This window comes from Haliotis cracherodii, unplaced genomic scaffold (genome assembly GCF_022045235.1).
Source record: "Haliotis cracherodii isolate W230 unplaced genomic scaffold, xgHalCrac1.p SCAF_6, whole genome shotgun sequence".
Lineage (NCBI taxonomy): Eukaryota > Metazoa > Mollusca > Gastropoda > Lepetellida > Haliotidae > Haliotis > Haliotis cracherodii.
Window position 1 is genome coordinate 55,276,312 of NW_027266319.1, and position 23,825 is coordinate 55,300,136.

Here is a 23,825-nt window from a genome sequence, read left to right on the forward strand (position 1 = left end):
CTATAACCCCTAACATATTGACGCTGACCAACTGGTTAATTTTACAAATATCCTGGAGAAGGTGTTCACCTTCTCGCTGCTGAACGCAGAGGTACGTCATGTCGTCATGTGCGCGCACACGCACGCACGCACGCACGCACGCACTCAGACAAACAAACACACACACACACACACGTCGCTATATGATTGCAATCAACGCGACGTTAAACACAATTTCACCTCACCTCACTTCCCCGCTGTGTTGCGGCAATACTGCTGAAGAAGGCGTAAAATCTCACTTAATAAGTTGAAAGCCCTGATCTGAACGTCCATAAACACTGCAGCCAAAACCTAAAACGTCACGGTGTGGGAAGCAACGACCGGCTTTCATCAGCGGCGTTGCGTGCAAACGGCTAAACCCACAAGGTTACGGCACCCTGGTCCATCTGTTGACCTATCGAGAGCAATCTTTGAAACATTTACATTTGATGGACGAGAAAGTGGTGCGCTATTGAAAACAAGGTGAGGTGAAATGGGGTTTAACGTCGCGTCCAAGATTTTTGCACTTATATGCACGTGTGTGTGTGTGGCTGCTTGTACTAGTCCAGACTGATGCCGATTTATAGTGCTATCTCACTGAGATACCATGCCGCAGTTTAACATGAATACCCCACTCAGACACAGTATACTGACTCCGAGCCGACCAGTCCTTGTTTAAGCCCCTTAATGCCGAGCTCCAGACAGGGTAACAACAAGTACCATCTTTTAACGTCTTTTGGTATGACGCGGCTGGGAATCGAACCCTCGTGAACATAAACCGACGGGCAAAAGAAAGTCTGATGGTGGCTGTGAATACAACAAACAAGCAATGGTTATAAGGGTAACAACAAGTACCATCTTTTAACGTCTTTTGGTATGACGCCGGGCGGACGCTCTACCACTAGACCACGGAGGCGGTCATTGAAAACAAGCAGCAAGACAGATCCCGGGGTGATGCAGAGGCATCACACAATTAAACAATAAACTAGCGCTTGAATTAACAAAGATGACGTCTAAGGAACCAAGTGAGTGTGTGTGTGTGTGTGTGCGTGCGTGCGCGTGCGTGCTTGCGTGCGTCAATGTATGTGCGTGTATGTGTATGTGTATGTACATGTGCGTGTGCGTGCGTGTGCGAATACTCGCATCAGTTTTAGAACCATGAGGCTCATGCTTAAAATGTTTGCTCGTCACGTACATCTTACGTGTGCACACACAGCACTCACGTACATAACTTATGTACAAAACTCACGTACATAACTCGTCTATAACTCACACGCATACCTCTCACGTATAACTCAGGACATTACGCCATTTTGCCTGTTCCATGAGTGAGTGAGTGAGTATGGTTTTACGCCGCTTTTAGCAATATTCCAGCAATATCACGGCGGGGGACACCGGAAATGGGCTTCACACATTGTACCCATGTCGGGAATCGAACCCAGGTCTTCGGCGTGACGACCGAACGCTTTAACCACTAGGCTACCCGACCGCACCTGCCTGTTCAATGAGATACTTCTTTCTCCTACCCACGCCTGGTACTTTGAAACCGTGTCAGGCCAGATATTTGTCTTTTGTATAACAGTTACTGTCTGTCTAATATCATCTGCTGTTTCCTACCCCAGTGAAAGGGAGAAGGAGTTTTTACCAATTGTCAAGAACTCAATCCGTGATGACACATCATCTGGACCTAGACTGTATGTTCATCATTCGGTGAGACCCATAAGCATGGTATGGGATTCGAACCCACGATCATTTTGCGACAACTGGGCCATCCGTGCCTACAAAAAAGGTGAGGTGAAATTGGGTAAAATTAACGTCGCGTCCAGGATTATTGCACTCATATAGAGACGTGCATGCACGTGTGTGTGTGTGTGTGTGTGTGTGTGTGTGTACTAGTCCGTAATGTTGCCGATTTATAGTGCTAGCTCACTGAGATACCATGCCGCAGTTTAACATGAATACCCCACTCAGACACAGTATACTGACTCCGAGCCGACCAGTCCTTGTTTAAGCCCCTTAATGCCGAGCGGCAGACAGGGTAACAACAAATACCATCTTTTAACGTCTTTTGGTATGACGCGGCCGGGGATCGAACCCCGGACCTTCCGCTCTCCGGGCGGACGCTCTACCACTAGACCACGGAGGCGGTCGCCTCCAAAATAACCATGAGCACACAAGAGCACAGTTTGAGAAGTAAACATTTATTTCAACAAAGGATAAATAAATTATGCATATAAAATGGCATCTCTGTACAAATCCTATGTTATGACCCGACAAGGATTTCATCAATGTTTGGCATGAGTTTCTCCAGCAGTAATACTAGATGTGATGAGGATGAGGATGAGGAACAGTGCGAAGTCGAGTTAGCAAGACGCTTGGACAGTCCCGAATATATAATTCGAAAACTAAAGCAAATACAATTTAACTCTCTTGGAGCGCTCAGCATTGCTCATGTTCACATTAACCGATAGCATGGGATGAAGATTGGGCCGTGTGTTATGGTGATGGATGAAACACTGGCATGTCTGAGAATGTTAAGAAATAAATCCAGAAAATATAAATGGGAATATAGAACAGAAATAGATGGATAGTCTTGGGATTCCAGTATATGTAATGGCAGTGTTGTCCAACAACGTATGATTGCAAAACTATGGCGACAACCAAGAGGCAAGGTTAGGTTAATATCATGTTTTCCTTTGGAGATTGCGTGGTCAATAGTATGTATAAAGTTAAACCTCATTAATCCGGACTGCACATTAAGTAGTGAAAACAATGACCGGATTAAGGAATCATGGGTACGGGGGAAGTCCTTTGGTCATATATCGACGTTCCCCGCAGTAGTCGCGGGCCCGGATTAACAGTGTCCAGACTAGAGAGGTTTCACTGTAAAGGGTGTGGTAGAAAGGGATAGGACTTATGTTTGCAAAATTAAAATGAATGTGTCAATTCTCATTATTACACCATCGAATGTTTTCATAATTTCAATATTGACAAAGTTATCTAAAGCACAATTGTAAATATTACGGGAAAATCACAATATTAAAGATAAGTTAACAATAAGGGACGATCTTTTTTATCTGTTTTTTTATGTGTTCACTCTGTATTTAAGTATATCGTCTGTAAAATACATTGGACAAGCGCATTTATGATCAATGACGTAAGTTTTTTTTATGTACATAATTTACATGGTGTAATTATTCAAATGTATATAAGGTCGTTAATGAAGGTTAGAAATTCAATGTGAAGGAAATTCAATGTGAAGGAAATTCAATGCTCATTTTAAGTTTTCCATGACGTGATTGTCTCAAACAATACAATGTACACACACAGAACAGAGTGACACAATGAAATACATTAACGGAATATGTACAGACAAGCCCACATTCGGTTCCTGGGACCTGGAACATGTGCTTCCCGTTGAATGGTATCTGAGAGAGTTATCTCCCCTTGTATGTGACTTCAAGTCCAAAGTTCACAGCTCAGATACATTGCACCATTCATTGCCGTGGCATAATATACACAATACTTGACTCCTCACAGCGTCAAGGAATCCGCTCATTGTACGATTAGTCAACGACTTATCCTCCTTCTCTTCAAAATGATGTTGAGAGTTCGAAACGGTTTCTATGAAGACGCTTCAACTGGTTCTACAAGTGGGTGAAGCCGTCTTCACACATGTCGCTGGTTCGAGTGGGTGGGGTGTTATTGTCTAAATACACGTAATCTTTTGTGTGAAAAACTTGGTCCTCAGAATTTTTATCGTCGCCGAAGTACTGGTTGTCATTTCGCACAGAACCGTTTTCGGATTGCAGTCCGTTCAGCTTAGGGTGGTGCCAGCCATTGGATTGCATGACGTTGGATTTGAGAGTGCCACCGAAATGGACGTTAGTTCTGGATTTGGAGTGATCTCCTTTCGACGAGGTCTCGGAGTAGACAGATTTGATTGGACCTCTTCTGGTTTTGAGGGTACCTGTCTTTATCAGCTGGATCCAGGCGAGTCGCGCCTCTGGGTTGTAGAGGCACCGGAATACGAAGATGAAGAATCCTTGCAGTGAGTTGAGGATGCAGAAAAGATAGTTGAAGACGACCCTGGCTTCGTTGACTGCGATTGGTCCAAACACCCACGTGACACCAAGGAGAATCATGACTGTGAAGGCTCCGCGCACCTGGGCGGGGGTCACGTGTTCCTTGTCCTCGCGCTGCTGTTGTTGAAAACGAGGCTTGAGGATGACCCTGGCCACCATGATGAAGACGATGGTGTTGACGAGGACGATGAGGCAGCCGGGGCCGACGAGGGAGACGTAGTATGCCACCTTGTTGGCCTGGGAGATGAAGCAGCTGCAATGATGAAGAGTGTTTCAGTCACTTGGGGTTTAACGTCCCTTTGAGTTATAATGTGTGTCAGCTTTAATTGAGGAAAGACGCAGGTCTTTTATGTTTGGTCATGTTTACCGCTCACGAGCGTGAGTTTGACGCTGACAAACAAAGGATCATAATCGTAGGTGAAACGAAATTGAACGTCGCGTTCAAGATTATTGCACTTATATCGCGTATGTGTGTGTGGCTGCTTGTACTAGTACTGGTTTTATAGTGCTAGCCCACTGACTGAGTGAGTGAGTATGGTTTTACGCCGCTTTTAGCAATATTCCAGCAATATCACGGCGGGGGACACCAGAAATGGGTTTCACACATTATACCCATGTCGGGAATCGAACCCGGGTCTTCGCTTTAACCACTTGGCTACCCGACCGAATCTCTTCAACGCGTTTTTATATCACCAGGACGCTGTGATATTGAAGTAATATTACTTATTACGCCCTTATATTTTTATGTGGCGAAATTCGCCATGCTGTCGCAGCAATGATATCATTATAGAGCTGTCATGTTGCTGACTATGCGGTGAAAGAGTTTTAATATGACTTACTACGCCCTAAAATAGCAGCACTGTTACTTTGTCTGTTTGTTTGTTGTTTAACGCCGCACTCAGCAATATTCCAGCTACATGACGGCGGCCTGGAAATAATCAAGTCTTGACCAGACAACCGAGTAAATAACATTACGCAATTGGGATACGATGACCTGCATCAACCAAGTCAGCGAGTCTGACCACCCGATCCCGTTAGTCGTCTCTTACGACATACAGAATAGCTTTTTACGACGAGCATGGGTTGCTGAAGACCTATAATTCTACCCCGGATCTTCACGGGTCCAGATCTGTTGCTGACAATGTGATGTCAGTACGCCATGCTATTGTAGTAATATTGTTGACAACGCCGTCAAACGACCCTCACCAAGACTGATGCTTTCAAGTAAATATATACTGATCTAGGTACTCCCATTTCATGTTAAAATCCGTCTGGTGTTTAAGGGGTTACCGTGATGAGGTTTAAATACTCCACACGAACATGGAAAAAAAAGCACAGCCCCAGGTCACTTATGTACTTACAAGTCATATGCGGGTCGGTAATTATTGAGGTCCACTGACAGCGTGATCACAACTATCACCACGGGGACACCTGGAAGAGACATTTACGAAGATTAATATCATGCAACTATCATGTCGATATCATGTAAATATCATGTCGATATCATGTAAATATCATGTCGATATCGCATAAATATCATGTCAATATAGTGTAAATATCACGTCGATATCGTGTAAATATCACGTCGATATCATGTAACTATCACGTCGATATCATGTAACTATCACGTCGATATCGTGTAACTATCACGTCGATATAATGTAACTGTCACGTCGATATCATGTAACTATCACGTCGATTTCGTGTAACTATCACGTCGATATCACGTAACTATCACGTCGATATCGTGTCAATATCACGTCGATTTCGTGTAACTATCACGTCGATATCACGTAACTATCACGTCGATATAATGTAACTGTCACGTCGATATTATGTAACTATCACGTCGATATCATGTAACTATCACGTCGATATCATGTAACTATCACGTCGATATCGTGTCAATATCACGTCGATATCGTGTAAATATCACGTCGATATCGTGTAAATATCACGTCGATATCATGTAAATATAACGTCGATATCGTGTAAATATCATGTAAATATGTCGATATCGAGCAAATATTATGTAAATATCACGTAAATATGTAAACATCATGTCAGTATCACATGTAGTCGACTAAAAGTAGCAATTCTCAACTGGCTGTGTGTGTGTGATCGGACGGTACCGATGGATGGTGCTCATGCTGTCGACCACTACTGTCGAACACCAGCATGTCCAGCTGTAACATTACAGACAAGGGCCCCGTTACACAGAGCGATCTTAGCGCCAGTGCTGTCGTAAGTCTTTGTAAAAGTATGGGAGTTGCGATCATGTTTGCTCTCTGTGGAACGGGGCCCCCAACGTTTAAAAACTGACTCTCTGGCTGATCCGCGTGGGGAATGCTTCTCGTGAGAACGACACTTTAAAGAGGATCGATTGTCAGGTTGACGTGACTGATGACGTTGGGCGTTGATCACGCTGCAACCACTGGCTTACCTTGCCCAGAATCGTTTATAAATTTACATGTCGCCATGATAAATCTGGATTCTACCGTGAATTTGGAAAATACTCGATTTTGTATTGGTTACAAAAGCAAAATTGCGGTTGCTGATATTTAAAGGATGTCTGGCAATACATTTCATTCAGAAATTACGATAGAAATCTACAAAGAGATCTAAATCAAACATTTAACATTTGCAACCTCACACTGCGCGTTCGGTTCCAAATTTTATTTAGTGCCTTTAAATTTACACAGTTTATCTCCTAACTGATGCGGCGTAAAACCAACACTCCCTGATATACAATTGACCTACCCCATGCAACAACGCATCGCTTGATCATGTAGAACCTAGCATATTTGGCAAACACGGTGACGAGGGCTTGGTACATCTCCACCGCCTCAACCAGCATCCACATCAACGTCGTAAGCAGGAAGTAGTGCAGTAACACTGCGACGCCCATGCACAGCTGCTCGCCGTAAGTGGTGGAGCTCTGGGCGCCCATGAGGAAGGCGACGTTCATCAGCAGCATGGAAGCGCAGAGATTCAGCAGGATCTTTCCCGACTTGTCTTTGTTCATACATCTGGTAACACAAATATATACTTCGAATTAAAAAACCAATACTATTTCTGAAGATTTACATTAATATAGTTTTAACTCTAGGAACTATATGAATTGAGTTCGAGACAACCGGAAATTCGACACATCCAGGTCCCAGTTCCACCAACCGATTATAGTGCTAAGACGATAGTAACTCCATGCTTGAACACATACTTGAGAAGATCGTAGCGATAAGATCGGTTTGTGGGACGGGCCCCAGCTTGACAAATTCGTGTTAAAATACTGAAAAAAATGTCTCTGTATGAGTTTGCCGAGGACGGACTGTGAGTTCGACACAACCTGGAATTAGACACTTACGAATTCCAGACAATCAGGTTTGACTGTAGTATAGACTCTGTAAACGTCTTTAATTACTGAATAATTGATAACAAAAAATATCTTTTGGTGAATATGTCGATTTATAAACGTGTTATATGATGGGTCAAGTAGATGAATCGGGTTTTTCAATTCAATTTGATAGAATTTGTGAAAACCTTTACCAGACTTGGCAAGTAGTATAAATTTCCCAGTCGTTTTGTCATCAACGTTACTTGTTTAAGACGGATCTTTACGGGTCACTTCCACAGCTACTAGTCTCGTTTACCTGAAGAATGAGTGAGTGAGTATGGTTTTACTGCGCTTCAAGCACTATCCCAGCGATATCCAGCGGGGGACACCAGAAATGGCCTTCACACATTGTACCCATGTCGGGAATCGAACCCAGGTCTTCGACGTGACGAGCGAACGCTTTAACCACTAGGCTACCCGACCGCTCCTTACCTGAAGAGCCCGTATGTGAGGATGGTGAGGATGAGGCCGATGAGGGAGATGGCGCAGCCGACGTAGGAGATGTAGGTCAGGATCTGCTCGTGTATAACGGGCGACGGGTGGGCGGGGTTCGGGTCCTGGAATCAACGGAGTGGTTGCTGTACAGTAAACTACGGTTATAACGAACTCAAAGTAGCCACTAATTTTAGTTCGTTATAACCGTAGTTCGGTATAAGCATATGTATAGCATATACACAGCAGTGGCCGGGACAAAAACATAAGTTCGTCAAATCCGTTATTTCGTTATAAGCGTATTCGTTATAAACGTAGTTTACTGTACATTGTTAAAATATTGCTAATCACGGGTTATTGTGAGTTGGGTTTAAAACCGTTTAAACAGTATTAGTTACATCAGCTTGATGTGAAGGAAAACCCACAGACGTTTACCACTTTGATGAGAGCACGGTAATGGTGCTGACAAACCTAGATACATAATCAGGACGAATTTTGGATTCGAACCCACGATCATAGGTTTCTGGCACTCTTGACGACCTCTGGTTGATGGGTCATAGATGAACTGTACACGAATGGTCTCAGAACGTGATATCCAACGAACTGGTAAAATAATGAATGTCTTAGGGTTTTTCAAAACACAAATTCTAAATGTGTCTGTCCACTTACCATGAGTATGGCAAAGCTGGTGAGATGGTTGGTGTGACACTCGGTGGTGTTGTCGTCGAGCATTAACGTCGTCACGCCGTCGTACGACCACGTCCTATCTGCAATTACATGAATTAGAGAATTATATATTATCAGAATCTCTCATAGTGTTTTCATTATCAGCAATTATAACCTCTACCGAACCTTTTGCAGCAGAGAAACCTACAACACTACTTTACTTTTAGAAATGAGAAATTTTGATATGATTTTGAAAAAGTGTTTTTTGCTCCATTTTTTAAACACTAAAATGGTTATTAATGTGTTACATAATATGATGAATGGGATCAAATCTGAGTGTCGAGTGAATATTTTTTACACCTTGGAAAAACTACAACTGACCTCACATGTGGTAGGGGCAGTAGTCTCCCTTGCACATGGTTCAATTTTAAATCGATAAATATGTCCAAAATTAAAACAAGATACCATCTTTTTTTATTTGTGAAAGATTTGAAATTATTCTATTATAAATCGATAAATATGTTCTAAGTTAAAACAATATACTATCATTTTTTTATGTGTGAAAGGTTTGAAATTATTTTATAATAAATCGATAAATATGTTCTAAATTAAAACAATACACTATCATATTTTTATGTGTGAAAGGTTTGAAATTATTTTATTCTTTTATTAAAAGGGTTATTTCAGCACTCAAGACTAATCTGACAAATTAAAACAATAATAGAAACTACACTCTTATTGTGTAGTAAATGGTATGGATTTCCATTTGATATGGAAGAATCTGCATACACACAATACGATGACGTCATTGTCAGTGGCGCTCGTCAATTAATGAGGGTGACATGGAATTCAACTCACTTTCTGGGTCCCAGTAAACACAGGAGTGATTTCTGCCAGCCTGCAATGCAGATACATAACATTGTTATTGATAATATACAGTTACACCTGGTTAACTCGAGGTCCTGGGAACCATCCAACACGTTTCGAGTTATCCATAATTCGAAACAAGCGGAGTACATAATAGACATGATGCCTATCAATTTTCAACGGGAACCATAATGCCACAGGGTTGAACTATATCGAGTTTATGGACTTCATGCTGAAGGGGACTCGAACTAAATGCCACACAGTCTTTAACTATATCGAGTTTATGGACTTCATGGTGAAGGGGACTCGAACTAAATGCCACACAGGGTTGAACTATATCGAGTTTATGGACTTCATGGTGAAGGGGACTCGAACTAAATGCCACACAGTCTTTAACTATATCCAGTTTATGACTTCATGGTGAAGGGGACTCGAACTAAATGCCACACAGTCTTTAACTATATCGAGTTTATGGACTTCTTGGAGAAGGGGACTCGAACTAAATGCCACACAGTCTTTAACTATATCGAGTTTATGGACTTCTTGGTGAAGGGGACTCGAACTAAATGCCACACAGTCTTTAACTATATCGAGTTTATGGACTTCTTGGTGAAGGGGACTCGAACTAAATGCCACACAGTCTTTAACTATATCGAGTTTATGGACTTCATGGTGAAGGGGACTCGAACTAAATGCCACACAGTCTTTTATATCGAGTTTATGGACTTCATGGTGAAGGGGACTCGAACTAAATGCCACAGTCTTTAACTATATCGAGCTAAAGGACTTCGTGGTAACGGGATGGGAACTCTAATGCCAAAGTCTTTACTATGTCGAGTCATAAGACTTCGTGGCAACGACGTTTCATTGTATGAACGTACTATTCAACATCTCTGTTTGTCCCGATATGAATGAAATACAGCCGATGCTACTTTAAATTTTAAGTCACCAACTCACTTTTTCGTTATTTACGTTAGGATATAAAAAATGTATCTTTATCAAAAGTGAGTGAGTGAGTTGGGTTTTACGCCGCTTTTAACAGTATTCCAGTTATATCACGGCGCGTCAGCTTAATGTGGGAGAAAAGCCCGAAGTGATGCAGGTCTAAGACGTTTACCACTTCGGTGAAACCCACGAGCACGGTTATGGTGCTGACAAACCTAGAAACATAATCGGGGCGAACCGGGATTCGAACCCACAATCATAGGTTTCTCTTTATTAACAACAACTGATGCTTCCTTTCTTTCAGTCATCTGCAAAGTTGGATAAACGTTTCTCCCCAATCTGTTTACTCACTATAACAATTTTATCTAAAACAATACATTGTACTGTCTTCTGTGGAGCAGTGTCTCACCTCGATATTACGCATTTTGTAGATTATAGGGGCGGACAGGTTCTTGACCACTACACCCTTCACGATAGTTGTGACGACACGCTGGTCATCCAGTCCTTCTGGGAATCGGTCGGAGGGGATAAAAAACATTGACTTGCGGTAGCCGATAAACTGGACCCTAACAGGCCGACGTCCCATGCTGCTGGCGGCTTCGATCGCCTCTGGTGGCAGGGTGATGGACAGACCACTCTGGAAGAAACACATAACTGGGTCACATACAGGGGGCGCTGACATGATGTCGGACCGGAAGTTGAGATAGATGGAGACAGGAGGACGCTTCACGAAGATTTCTCAGAGAATCTCACATTCCAGATATTTTGTCTCTTTTCGAACGAGAGTGGGTTAATGTTCAAATTAAGAGACATTAGAGTGAGTGAGTTGAGTTTTACGCCGCTTTGAACAGTATTTCAGTTATATCATGGCGTGCAAGCTTAGTGTGGGAGGAAAGCCCGAAGTGATGCAGGTCTCAGACCTTTAGCACTTAGGTGAAACCCACGAGCACGGGTATGGTGCTTACTAACCTAGAAACATAATCGGGGCGAACCGGGATTCGAACCCACAATCATAGGTTTCTGGCGTGCTTAAGGGAAGAATCTCTGAAAAAGCGAATTGCAGCGCCGTATACGACTGGCTATCCGTACCCCCTTGTAGTCAAATAGTTTAACGTCGCGTCCAAGATTATTGCACTTATATAGCGACGTATATGCACGTGTTTTGTGTGTGGCTGCTTGTACTAGTCCGGTCTAATGCCGATTGTTTTGTGGTTGCCCACTGAAATACCATGCCGCAGTTTAAAATGAATACCCCACTCAGACCCAGTTTACTGACTCCGAGCCGACCAGTCCCTTTTTAGCTTCTTAATGCCGAGCTCCAGACAGGGTAACAACAAGTAGTCAAAGGACTAGAAGTCACAACATAGACATGGTAGTGTTAGTAATAGTAGTAAAAGAAACAGCACAAGTAGCCATCATTGCATTGTAGTGTAGTAGTGATAGTCGTGTGAATGGTAGCAGTTTGATTTTGAGGGAGAACAGAGAATATCAGCAGTAATCGTAACTGTAGTATCATAACTTTGGGAGAACTTGGGACACAGAAATTCCTATTTGCACCAATGCAAATATCGTTATCGCAGGGAGTTGCCTCCCTTAGAACGAGCCCAAAGACCGCATTAATCAAATATATCCCCATCGCACTTTCTAATTTTATCGAAACCTTCAAGATATATTCCAGATAGAAAAGTGTCAGAGTATCATTGTATTACATCAGAAAACTCCAAACAATGTTACGCGGTAAATCCAGTGTCCACCTATTCATCATACAGATAAACCTAATACCATGGTTATAAATATACGATGAGGATGAAAATACGGGGATGCTGGCAACTGCCTCTCGTTAGATACCCCACGGGAAGACTGCAGCAGCACACTGCTGTCAACAATTATGTTAGGGAAACAACAAGCCAGGTTGAAAATCCTTGTTTACAGAATACATTATGATACACAATAAGTCACTGTAGACACCGTAACCACACAACACAGGCCTGGCCTCACAATACAAAGGCTAATTAAGCGCATCGTAAATAAAGGATAACTTCACACGTGGGAGATATTTCTTTGTCTAATTGCGTCAGCTGGGCCTGACCCTGCGTGCACTGGGGTGTGTGGGGCACGTCCTGCCCTTGATTACCTGGCGGACCGGAGTCTTCATCTTATCTCTGTCGTTCTCTGGGGAGGGAACCATACACCAAGCTACATCTTGGTGCTGGCAGTCAAGTCTGGGACGAAACGAGACAGTCAACATGATTGTCGGCGTTTTTCTTTCTCGTGGGCGATCAAACAGTATCCTCGGCACAGAGGGGCATATTTATACCTGGGAGACTCCCCTGTACCAGGAGTATATTTATACCCGGGAGACTCCCCTGTACCAAGAGTATATTTATACCCGGGAGACTCCCCTGTACCAGGAGTATATTTATACCCGGGAGACTCCCCTGTACCAGGAGTATATTTATACCCGGGAGACTCCCCTGTAAAAGGAGTATATTTATACCCGGGAGACTCCCCTGTAACAGGAGTATATTTATACCAGGGAGACTCCCCTGTACCAGGAGTATATTTATACCTGGGAGACTCCCTTGTACCAGGAGTATATTTATAAACGGGAGACACCCCTATACCAGGAGTATATTTATACCCGGGAGACTCCCCCGTACCAGGAGTATATTTATACCCGGGAGACTCCCCTGTACCAGGTGTATATTTATACCCGGGAGACTCCCCTGTACCAGGAGTATATTTATACCCGGGAGACTCCCCTGTACCAGGAGTATATTTATACCCGGGAGACTCCCCTGTACCAGGAGTATATTTATACCCGGGAGACTCCCCTGTACCAGGAGTATATTTATACCCGGGAGACTCCCCTGTACCAGGAGTATATTTATACCCGGGAGACTCCCCTGTACCAAGAGTATATTTATACCCGGGAGACTCCCCTATACCAGGAGTATATTTATACCCGGGAGACTCCCCTGTACCAGGAGTATATTTATACCCGGGAGACTCCCCTGTACCAGGAGTATATTTATACCCGGGAGTATCCCCTATCCAAGGAGTTTACCCTATCCCAGGTCTATCCCCAGTCCCCAGAAGGGTCACCTGTACTATAACCTATGAACCAAGCGGCGTCTGTACTGAGGACCATCTATTATCTCCCCTTGTCTCCGACCTACCTCCACAGTGTGGTTGCCGTCAAGGAGTTGAGGTCGGAAGGTCACAACGTTGCTGTCGTCCGGGGAGAGGTCCATGGCTCTGACATTGACGTTGGCGGACATGATGGGTTCTGTGTTGTTGGTGGAGGCGCTGTACGTCTCCAAAAGCTGCACCAACCTGCACAGCATCAACATCAGCATCAAACTGACTTCATGACTAGGATGCTACATTTCTTCATCGGAGTACAATGTGTCTAACATTCAGTCTAATACTTAGGCCCTATTTCATAAAGCGTCCCTAACGCTACGACTTTCCTAAGCCGAGGTTAAGATTTGGGAACAGCCATCAAGAACTTTATATAATTTTCTTAATTCACTCTGCGATTAAAAAAGCACATATCGTTTTTCAGAATGGTAATGTAATAATCTATCACGTAAAATAAGTATAGGGTGTACATAGAAAAAACACAGTATCTCAGAATGAAATACAAAGTAATAGATTCCTAATACATACTACTTAAAAAGTTAAAGAACACCCGATTCTCTCCTATTACTATATACCGCGATTCGCTGTGCATTGTCGCGTCCCTTGGGCAGGCCAGAAACCTATGATTGGAGGTTCGAATCCCGGTTCACCCTGATTATGTTTCTAGGTTTGTCAGCACCATACCTGTGCTCGTGGGTTTCACCGAAGTGGTAAACGTCTGAGACCTGCATCACTTCGGGCTTTCCTCCCACAATAAGCTGACACGCCGTGATGTAACTGGAATACTGTTAAAAGCGGCGTTAAACTCACTCACTCACTCCTATTACTATAGATACTCTGTCATGACTTGAAAGAATCGGGCGTTCTTTAACTTCTTTTGTGTGGATTCCTGAGCATCGAGTGGTAGTAGACCTTTGATTTCAGCGTTCAAACACTGACCTTTGACTTGTCTTGTTTTTGTTGTCACACTCGATGCTGACGCTGACGTTCACATCGGCGAGGTTGCTCACCACTGACGTCATGCTGTCGGCGATCTGTAATCAACGTTACATTGTAAACATTTCATTTTTTCACGCAACTAAACTTTTCTTGTTTGTGAATCTGAGGACAAGTTCTAATTGATATGAAGCCGCCGCATTTCTCAGTGCAGAGTTGCGTCCCTTAGGGCGCTCAAGTATCCTATGATAGTTGGTTCGACCCCAAGATTTGCCCTGAATGTATCTGTAGGTTTGTCAGGACCATATTGCGTTGGGGAATTTCACAAAAGTGTCAAACGTCTGATACCTAAATCACTTCGGGATTTCCTCTTTCATCAAGTTGCCAAGCGAAATCACGCCCTCACTCACTCACTCACTCAGTGGACAAGTATATACGGTGAATGTACTGACTGTCCTAACAGGTCAATGGCATTAATAACAGCTGTCCATCTACATTTTCTGCTGGCCACGGGCCAAGGGACAATCAGTTATGTCGACTCTGATCTGCACTCAGTTTGCGTAAAACCTTTTCCATCAACAACCAAAGAGGTCATATGTGTCTGCGCATGTACATAGCTGACCTTCACCTCGTACTGACTTCACGTCAACACCGGAGAATAACTACATGTAGTTTCGATTTTCGATAAAACCGAGTTATGAATCTAAAGCAATGTGCATTTTAGTTCCGAGGGGCAAGTGGGCAGATGGCACATTGGCTTAAGTCCTTACAATCCGCTATACAGAGTTACCTCCCTTGGGCGTGCCAGGATATCATAGTCATCAGTTCGAATTATAAAAAAATCTCTCAATGTTTCAATGGAATACCCATGCTAATGATATTTCACCGATGTAATCGTTGACTGTTCCTTCACTACGGGTTTCCTCCAACTTAAAGCTGACATGCCGTGATATAACCCAGATACCGTTCAAAGCCATGATAACACCAACTCACTCACTCACATATTCATTCAGGATGCAGTCTCGTGAAAATTACAAGCACGGCGATGGGGTAGCCTAGTGGTTAAAGCGTTCGCTCGTCACGCCGATGACCCGGGTTCGATTCCCGACATGGGTACAATGTGTGAATCCTATTTCCGGTGTCCCCCGCCGTGATATTGCTGGAATATTGCTAAACGCGGCGTAAAACAAAACTCACTCACTGACTCAAGTTCAGCCTAACATTTTACATAGAAAATGAAATGTTTTAAAAAAGCCACAACAATCTGTATTGAATTTTAAATCAGAAAACATGTCAGTGCGTATGTGCGAACGTGTCTGCGTACGTGTCTACGTACGTACGAACGTGTCTGTTTGTGTTGTTAACGAAAGTATAAGCTACATAGACACTTCGTTATGTCATCAGTGTTGGAGCCGGCCCGAGAACTGTTTTTGTCATTATCACAAATGTGGCACACGTTAAGAGGGAAATGCATCGTCGTACTATAAGAAGACTAACAACTTGAAAATCTGCCAACATTTAAACTGGGACACGGTTTCATAAAAAGACCGGCATATGGATCTACTGGTGGTATTTGAATCATGTTACCTTCACTAGGGAGGCTATTATTTTATAACTCGTTATCGCTAGTTACACATATAAAGCATGCCAATTTCTGAGGTTAAGCGGGAAATTAAGACAACGTTCTAGCTAAGTCTAATTCTGCCCATATGTGCGACCTCCTGGCCCCCGGTGCGAGTTATATGCACGTAGTACCTGCCACATTGACGACGGTACAGCACGGATGTGCGGGGAGCTGTTTTTGTAGTTCCTGCAAAACTATATTTTGTATGATGTGTTTGTTTGTTGTTGAACGCCGCATTCAGCAATATTCCAGCTATATGACGGCGGTCTGTAAATAATCGAGACAACCTAGTGATTGATAACATGACCATCGATCCACGCAATTGGGACACGATGATATGCATCAGCCAAGTCAGCGAGCCTGACCACCCGATCCCGTTAGTCGCCTTTTACCACAAGCATAGTCGCCTCATACGGCAAGCATGGGTTGCTGGAGACCTATTCTACCCCGGGTCTTCACGGGGACAAATGATATGACTCTGCCCCTGTGACCATATCGGGTAGAGACGCAGAGGAAGCCATAGAAAGGGTATCTCAAAAGTCAAAAGATTTACAAAACATGGGAATCAATAATCAGTTCTTGTTTTTTTACTTGAATAAGAGTATGTCACTTTGTTAACAAAATTAATGTTTCTCATAAAATGAATAAAATGGATATGATTTCAATTTTTTATGGATACATATTTAGCGGCGCAGAACATTTTCCCAGGGGTATATATAATTTTAAGATGTAGAGGATCCAAAAAACAATCTTCACACAACGAAAGAACATTTTCCTGTGTGGCAGAATGTCTGTCCTCTGTTTCATCTTACGACATGCTTCAAAACAGGTGTTCGTGCAAGACCGTCAAAACACGTGTGCACAACAAATGACTATCGACACATCTTTGTTTGAAACCCAACGACATCCGGGTTCGTTTGACGGGAACAACAACAGGAGATGGGGAAGATGGATATTGTACGCGATGTGCAAGTCAATATGGACATTCCCACAAACACAACACTCCCCGTCAAATGAGCATGCAGCAGCAGCTATCTACCGAGGAGTAAAGGGGATTGGGACGACGGCGTGAACGTCTCCCAGGGTGATTGAGGACGATGCGTTTGTGACACTATGCAGGGATGGGAGAATGCAGGCAGTCTATCAACTTGTTTACCGACTCACAACGACGTGTGAACATATACACGTTATGCCATAAGCTAGATAGTATCTGTTCTCAGAACAGGGGCCAGGGATGCGGAAGGGGAGAGAATGTTATTGAATCTCGCTTCATTACATCGAAGCTTGAGTAGATTGTGTTGTGATGCACTCACGGTATTAACAAGGAAAATACCGCACTTGGTGACAGTTTGCACATGACCATTATCATAATATAACTGCGATCATTTTTTAATGATGTGGATGTATCTGGTTGACGACAAGCTGTAAAATTTCTGACAGATTCGCTGCTTATCAGCGCTGTCATAGTTATCGCATTCGTATCATACATATGGTTCGCTAAGAGGGACTATCAAAGTGTCCGGTCGGATATAAACCAATAAGTTGTATATTGCTTATCATGTAAAGTTTGTTTGTTGCTTGCAGCCGCACTCCATATTCAAGCTACATGGACCACATAAGCCAGTGATTGATATGGTGAGACAATGACGACATGACGTACCTCTGCGTTGAGCAGCGAGTAGCTGAACACCTTCTCCAGGATATTTGTAAAATTAGCCAGTTGGTCAGCGCCAATCTGTGAAGGATTAGAGGTCAGCGACTTCAACTCGTTCAGCGTCTCTCCAGCCGCCAGCAATCCATACTAGACAACAAAAAACAAACAAACAATATGACCGCTGGTCAAGTCTGGGCATTACGAACATATTAAGTGCATCAGACAACTTTCTTTATGTTAAACTACAACTGTTGCTGGTGCTGCTACTACTAACTCTGCTACTACCACTATGACTACGATGACAACGACAATACGACGACTTCTACGACTACCACCACTTCTACTACTACTTCTACCACCCCATCACCACTACTACTACTACTACCTACCACTACTGCTTCCACTACCAGTATTGCTAATAGTACAACGACTTCCGCTGTTTTTATATATGACAGAAAGGTGTATTCTAGAAGCATGGGTGATTTATTTTTTATTTCTGACATGAGTATTTATTGAATCCATTCACAAGTATTAACACTGTAACACGCACGCATACCTATCATTTACCTTATAAACAAGTGCCGTCAAGAACTATGGTCCTTGTCAATAAAACAATAAACTCCACTCGAAATACCTGGTCAAGGATAAAGAGATCCGACTCACAGTTCTCAGGTGAAACAGACTTGCCACAATGCCTCAAGGGCGTTACAACGCATTTTAAAAGTTGTAGTAGTGAGTGAGTGAGTTGGGTTTAACGCCGCTTTTAACAGTATTCCAGTTATATCATGGCGTGTCAGCTTAATGTGGGAGGAAAGCCCGAAGTGATGCAAGTCTCAGGCGTTTACCACTTCGGTGAAACCCACGAGCACGGGTATGATGCTGACAAACCTAGAAACATAATCGGGGCGAACCGGGATTCGAACCCACAATCATAGGTTTCTGGCCTGCCCAAGGGACGCAACTCTGCACAGCGAATCGCGGCGCCTTAGACGACTGGGCCACCCGTGCCCCCCAATAAATGTCGTAACAAATGAAGATTTAAAAAAAGGGCCATTGAACGCTTGCTCAAGACAGTCGTTATTGCCTCCACTTCAACATGTAAGCATTGTTAGGTGTACTGACCTCTGGGCACTGGGACGAGTCGACCTCAGACCATCTGGCCGTGTTGCTGGCCAGAGCGAGGCACTGCCTGGTGGCCATTTTGGGCTGGTTGATGCTGTCTTGGGCGTCACACAGGACGTGTATCTTTAGACCTCTCTTGGTCAGCGGCCAGTTGTAGCGTCCGGTCCGGTCATACGTCATCTCCTCGGGGCAGACTGCGGAGAGGGAACACAAGGTAAGTTGTTGGGTGAATGGGTGTGTGGGTTTGTTTGATTGTTTGTTTGTTTGTTTGTTGTTTAACGCCGCACTAAGGAATGAGGGCGGTCCGTAAATAATCATGTGTTGGCCGGACAATCTAATGATTGATATTATGAGCATCGATCTACGCAATTGGGATACGATGAGATGCATCAAACAAGTCAGCGAGCCTGACAACCGAGCCCGTAAGTCCGCCTCTTAAGACAAGCATAGTCGCCTGTTACGTCAAGCATGGGTTGCTGAAGACCCATTCTAACCCGGATTTTGGTGTGTGGTTGGTGAGTGAGTAGTTTGATCAGTGGTCGGGATTTGGGCAGTGGACGTTTATCATTTCAGTGAAATTGACCAGCAAGAATATGGTGTTGATAGACCAAGGGTTACCATGGAAGCAAATAAGGGATTCGAACCAACGACCAGTGAGTTGGGTTTAGCGCTTCTTTTAAGTTAACAGTATTCCAGTTATATCGCGGCGTGTCAGCTTAATGTGGGAGGAAAGCCCGAAGTGATGCAGGACTCAGACGTTTACCACTTCGGTGAAACCCACGAGCACGGGTATGGTGCTGACAAACCTAGAAACATAATCGGGGCGAACCGGGATTCGAACTAACAATCACAGGTTTCAGGCGTGCCCAAGGGACGCGACTCTGCACAGCGAATCGCGGCGACTTAGACGACTGGGCCACCCATTCCTCCTACGAGTGTCTGTAAGAACCCTATGATTCAAGGTATCATGTTGAAGTAAAACCTTACCCATTTAATATTTAAAAGAAGCAAAACATTGTTTTTAGATTGAAGGAGACAGACATTTAGATATGAGAAGACAGTCATACATATATCAGAGGCAAACCAACATAAACGTCCCGCACAAATCAGGCCTGGAAACTTTAAAATGACCAGACGGAAGTTCAAAATAAACCTGATCGTGATTCAATAACGAAGTTTACAAGGGACGGATGATCTGAGTCGTGGAAGATCGCCCAACACAGCTCTTCCGTCGACCGGGGCGTTTTTGTAACAAATGCACTTCACTCCGAACAAGCATTAATACAACCATCCTCGGAGTGTCTCGTCAAGTCTCGTCACGTCTTGCTCGAAACGGAGACTCAAATATCCTCCGTCTTAAAACCATTCCTTTGAAGCCCTACTGTCAATAATCTCCACTACCTTTTCAATGTACCGCTGTCAGCATGCATCAGTGGGTGGATTCGACGCATTACAAATTCCCATCATCATCATCATCATCATTATTATTATTATTATTATTATTATTATTGTTAGTAGTAGTAGTATGTACAGATTGAAATAAAAAAAATGTAGCAAAGAGGGTTGCCCCCTCTACACGCAGCCCAGACAGCGAATGGGACTTCTCCCAGGAAGCGCTGCCTAGTCGAACGCACCCAGAACTTTTCGGAGGATGTGAAGACCTCCCAACACTGCAGCCTTCTGCATTACCGAGATTGTCAGAAGGGCTGTATTCCTGGCAGCAAACCCGAGTACCCTCCCACAGTCAGTCAACGGATTGGGAGTTACCAAACCTATGGCACCGAGAACAATGGGGAGACGGACAACGTGGTACTTGTGATGCAAGCGTAACATTTCAAAAGCGGGGGCCGCAAATTTGCCATGTTTCTCCTAAATCTTGTAAATCACATTAGTGTCAAAAGGGACAAAAAATTCAAAGATAAAAATGATTTCTTTGGATTTATCGAAAAGGACAAGATCAGCTTTGTTGGCCTGGATAGTTCTTAGACTGTACACACGGGCCTATTCCAAAGAATTCTGTATTTATCATTTTCCATGGCGCCCTCTTCATTTTATGGGTCAACCATGAATGGACCTCTGAGTCAAAACCACAAACTTGGCAAAGACGGTAATAAAAGGATTGAGCCACTTCATCATGTCGCTTGAGATACTGTGTTTGTGCCAAAGCTGGGCATCCACTGACAATGTGCTGGACAGTCTCATTAAAATTCATTGCATCATCTAAATTTCATATTCTTCTTCGTATTCGTCTTATTATTATTATCTCACACCGAAGACCTGGGTTCGATTCCCCTAATGGGTACAATGTGTGAAGCCCATTTCTGGTCCCATCGTCATAAGGCATACACTTAACTTTGTAAACATCTCAAATAATTATCCAATGTTCGTCCTGAGTTTGAAAAGTGTAACGCAACTTTTTCATCTCCGTACCTTGTTCTATTTTGAGCTAAATGTTTCTTATAAGAAGGTATTTACTCCAAACGTTTCAGTGTTTTCCCTTAAGTTCAAAGCAAATGGATTCGGAATATTTCACAGGAATTGATTGATTATCAAAGCGTTGCATGAAATACCGTGCTCCGCGTACACGTTCGAGTAAACCTTGAAAGACAGTCACTTGTGTGTTTATATTCTTCTGTGCGTAACACTATTGATCTACTTTGTTGATATTACTATGACAAAGCGTCTCAGCTACAGGACGATGATAAAACATCACAATGGCCTCCCATTTGTTACATATTTCACCATGAAGATGTAAAATCTATGTCATGTATTGATTGTGTGCACGTAGCAAATGACGTTTTTGTTTCCAACCAATAATTAATACATGTATGCAAAGATATTAAAACTAAAATATACTGATTAGACTTTTGTTTTGAACTTTCATAGGGTTTTACTAACCGGGTATATGAATAGTGTTTTAAACTGCCGGGCAAAAGGAAGTTTGCACCCATGTTTGATTGTGTTAGTGAGTGAGTGAGTGAGTTTGATTTTACGCCGCTTTTAGCAATGTTCCAGCAATATCATGGCGGGGGACACCAGAAATGGACAATCGAACCCGGGTCTTCGGCATGACGTGCGAACACCTTAACCACTAGGCTACCCGACCGACCCTGGATCTGAATAGAGCTTTACTACGATGGTATATGTGAATAGCGCTTTACTCACAGCGCATCGATATCTGTAAAAGCTTTACTATGATGACATATGTGAATAGCTCTTTACTCTCAGCGCAACTGAATAGAGCTTTACTACGATGACATATGTGAATAGCTCTTTACTCTCAGTGCATCCGTAAAAGCTTTACTACGATGACATATGTGAATAGCTCTTTACTCTCAGCGCAACTGAATAGAGCTTTACAACGATGACATATGTGAATAGTTCTTTACTCTCAGTGCATCTGTAAAAGCTTTACTACGATGCCATATGTGAATAGCTCTTTACTCTCAGCTCAACTGAATAGAGCTTTACTACGATGACATATGTGAATAGCTCTTTACTCTCAGTGCATCTGACCGAGCCAAGGTCTTCCGCGTAACTGAGCGAACGCTTTAACCACTGAGCTACCCTGTCGCGGGGAACAAAGCCAGGTGTGGGCGTTACACTGAGGTAACAGCAAGGCCGATCTCCCAAGGCTCTGCAGTCAATCATATTAAAGGTGTACATTTCACATTATTTGACGAGACTAGCACTCCCAGCTGTTGACATATGCCGAACTCTGGTGGCATTTCCCGACATATGCCGAACTGTGGTGGCATTTTACGCACATGCCGAACCTAACCATATTGCTACTCCGCCATCATGTTAACCTCATCTTACCCGCATGGCTACCGTTAAACAGGGTGAACTTCATCACTTCACCACTGCAAACCCTCGCTATAACGCAACCTGATTGGCGTTAAGCGCACATGCTGTCGTACAGAAGGTAGTGAAGATGGCTTGGTGAACTTTCCATTAGGTCCAGTGTTTAGCTATTAGCTTTTCTGCTTTGAGTACTGATACACGAGTGCACCCCTTTATAACGCCAAACATACACGTAAGCAGTTACGACAATGTTTATTATTTACACCGTGAGACCGTAAAACAGGTCTATGTGTTTCACTAATGTCCTTTGATGTCTATCGCTGATATTTCCAGAATGACGGCAACACATTTTCCGTGATAATGGCTGAGGTACGGTAGGCCGGTGGTGCGTATATTCTCTAACAAAATCAGCCCGTTCTACCATGACCTCACGCAAACTTAGTGATACCCCGAGACGAACATTAGTCTCAGAAATATCCTTTTTAAGAATGTACCGTCAAAATAAATAATAAAATCCAAATGGAGTTAAGAACATTTGTTTGTTTGTTGTTTAACGCCGCACTCAGCAATGTTCCAGCAATATGACGGCGGTCTGGAAATAATCGAGTCTGGACCAGGCAATCCAGTGATTGATATCATGAGCATCGGTCCATAATATTGGGATACGATGACATGCATTAACCAAGGCAGCGAGCCGGACCACCCGATCCTGTTAGTCGCCTTTTATGACAGGCATAGTACCAATGCTTAGAGTTGAGGGAATCTAAACTTGTCAAATCATTCTAGACTTGAGTTGGATATATATTTTAATTTATTCTATTTTTTTAATTTATGCACATAGTAACGGCGAAGCGTTGTTTTGATTAGACAAAAAGGAATGTTTTTGAAAAAGATTCAACACTCCAAGCGGTAACCTAATTCCATTTTTTATCCTAAATGATACTTGTGTTCCTTGCTATAAATCATTAGGTGGCGCTTTCTTAAAACTTTGTAGACAATTTGTATGCATAATTAGGCAAGCGTCTCTGCCGTCACGAGTTATATTTGGAACTGAGAATAAAACCGTTGTTATGAAAGTTACGATTAAAACCAGCTGCACTGTGCACAAAAGAGCTATTTTTTAAATCACATTTC

General features: G+C 43.2%; 1 protein-coding gene across 3 annotated transcripts in view; it reads right to left on the minus strand.

Annotated features, from left to right (window-relative positions):
- Positions 1-3,270: 3,270 nt before the first annotated feature.
- LOC139444735 (uncharacterized) overlaps positions 3,271-23,825 on the minus strand; it is a 116,606-nt gene continuing 96,051 nt past the window's right edge. For all 3 annotated transcript variants that reach the window (XM_071225669.1, XM_071225670.1, XM_071225668.1), the window contains exons 7-17: positions 18,888-19,081; positions 17,772-17,912; positions 14,491-14,585; positions 13,587-13,743; positions 10,817-11,044; positions 9,454-9,493; positions 8,599-8,696; positions 7,930-8,054; positions 6,864-7,132; positions 5,465-5,534; positions 3,271-4,356 (exon numbers count right to left, since the gene is read on the minus strand). In XM_071225669.1, the coding sequence (XP_071081770.1) occupies positions 3,666-4,356; positions 5,465-5,534; positions 6,864-7,132; positions 7,930-8,054; positions 8,599-8,696; positions 9,454-9,493; positions 10,817-11,044; positions 13,587-13,743; positions 14,491-14,585; positions 17,772-17,912; positions 18,888-19,081 (2,108 nt within the window). In that variant the 3' untranslated portion in view covers positions 3,271-3,665. The remainder of the gene's footprint in view (positions 4,357-5,464; positions 5,535-6,863; positions 7,133-7,929; positions 8,055-8,598; positions 8,697-9,453; positions 9,494-10,816; positions 11,045-13,586; positions 13,744-14,490; positions 14,586-17,771; positions 17,913-18,887; positions 19,082-23,825) is intronic.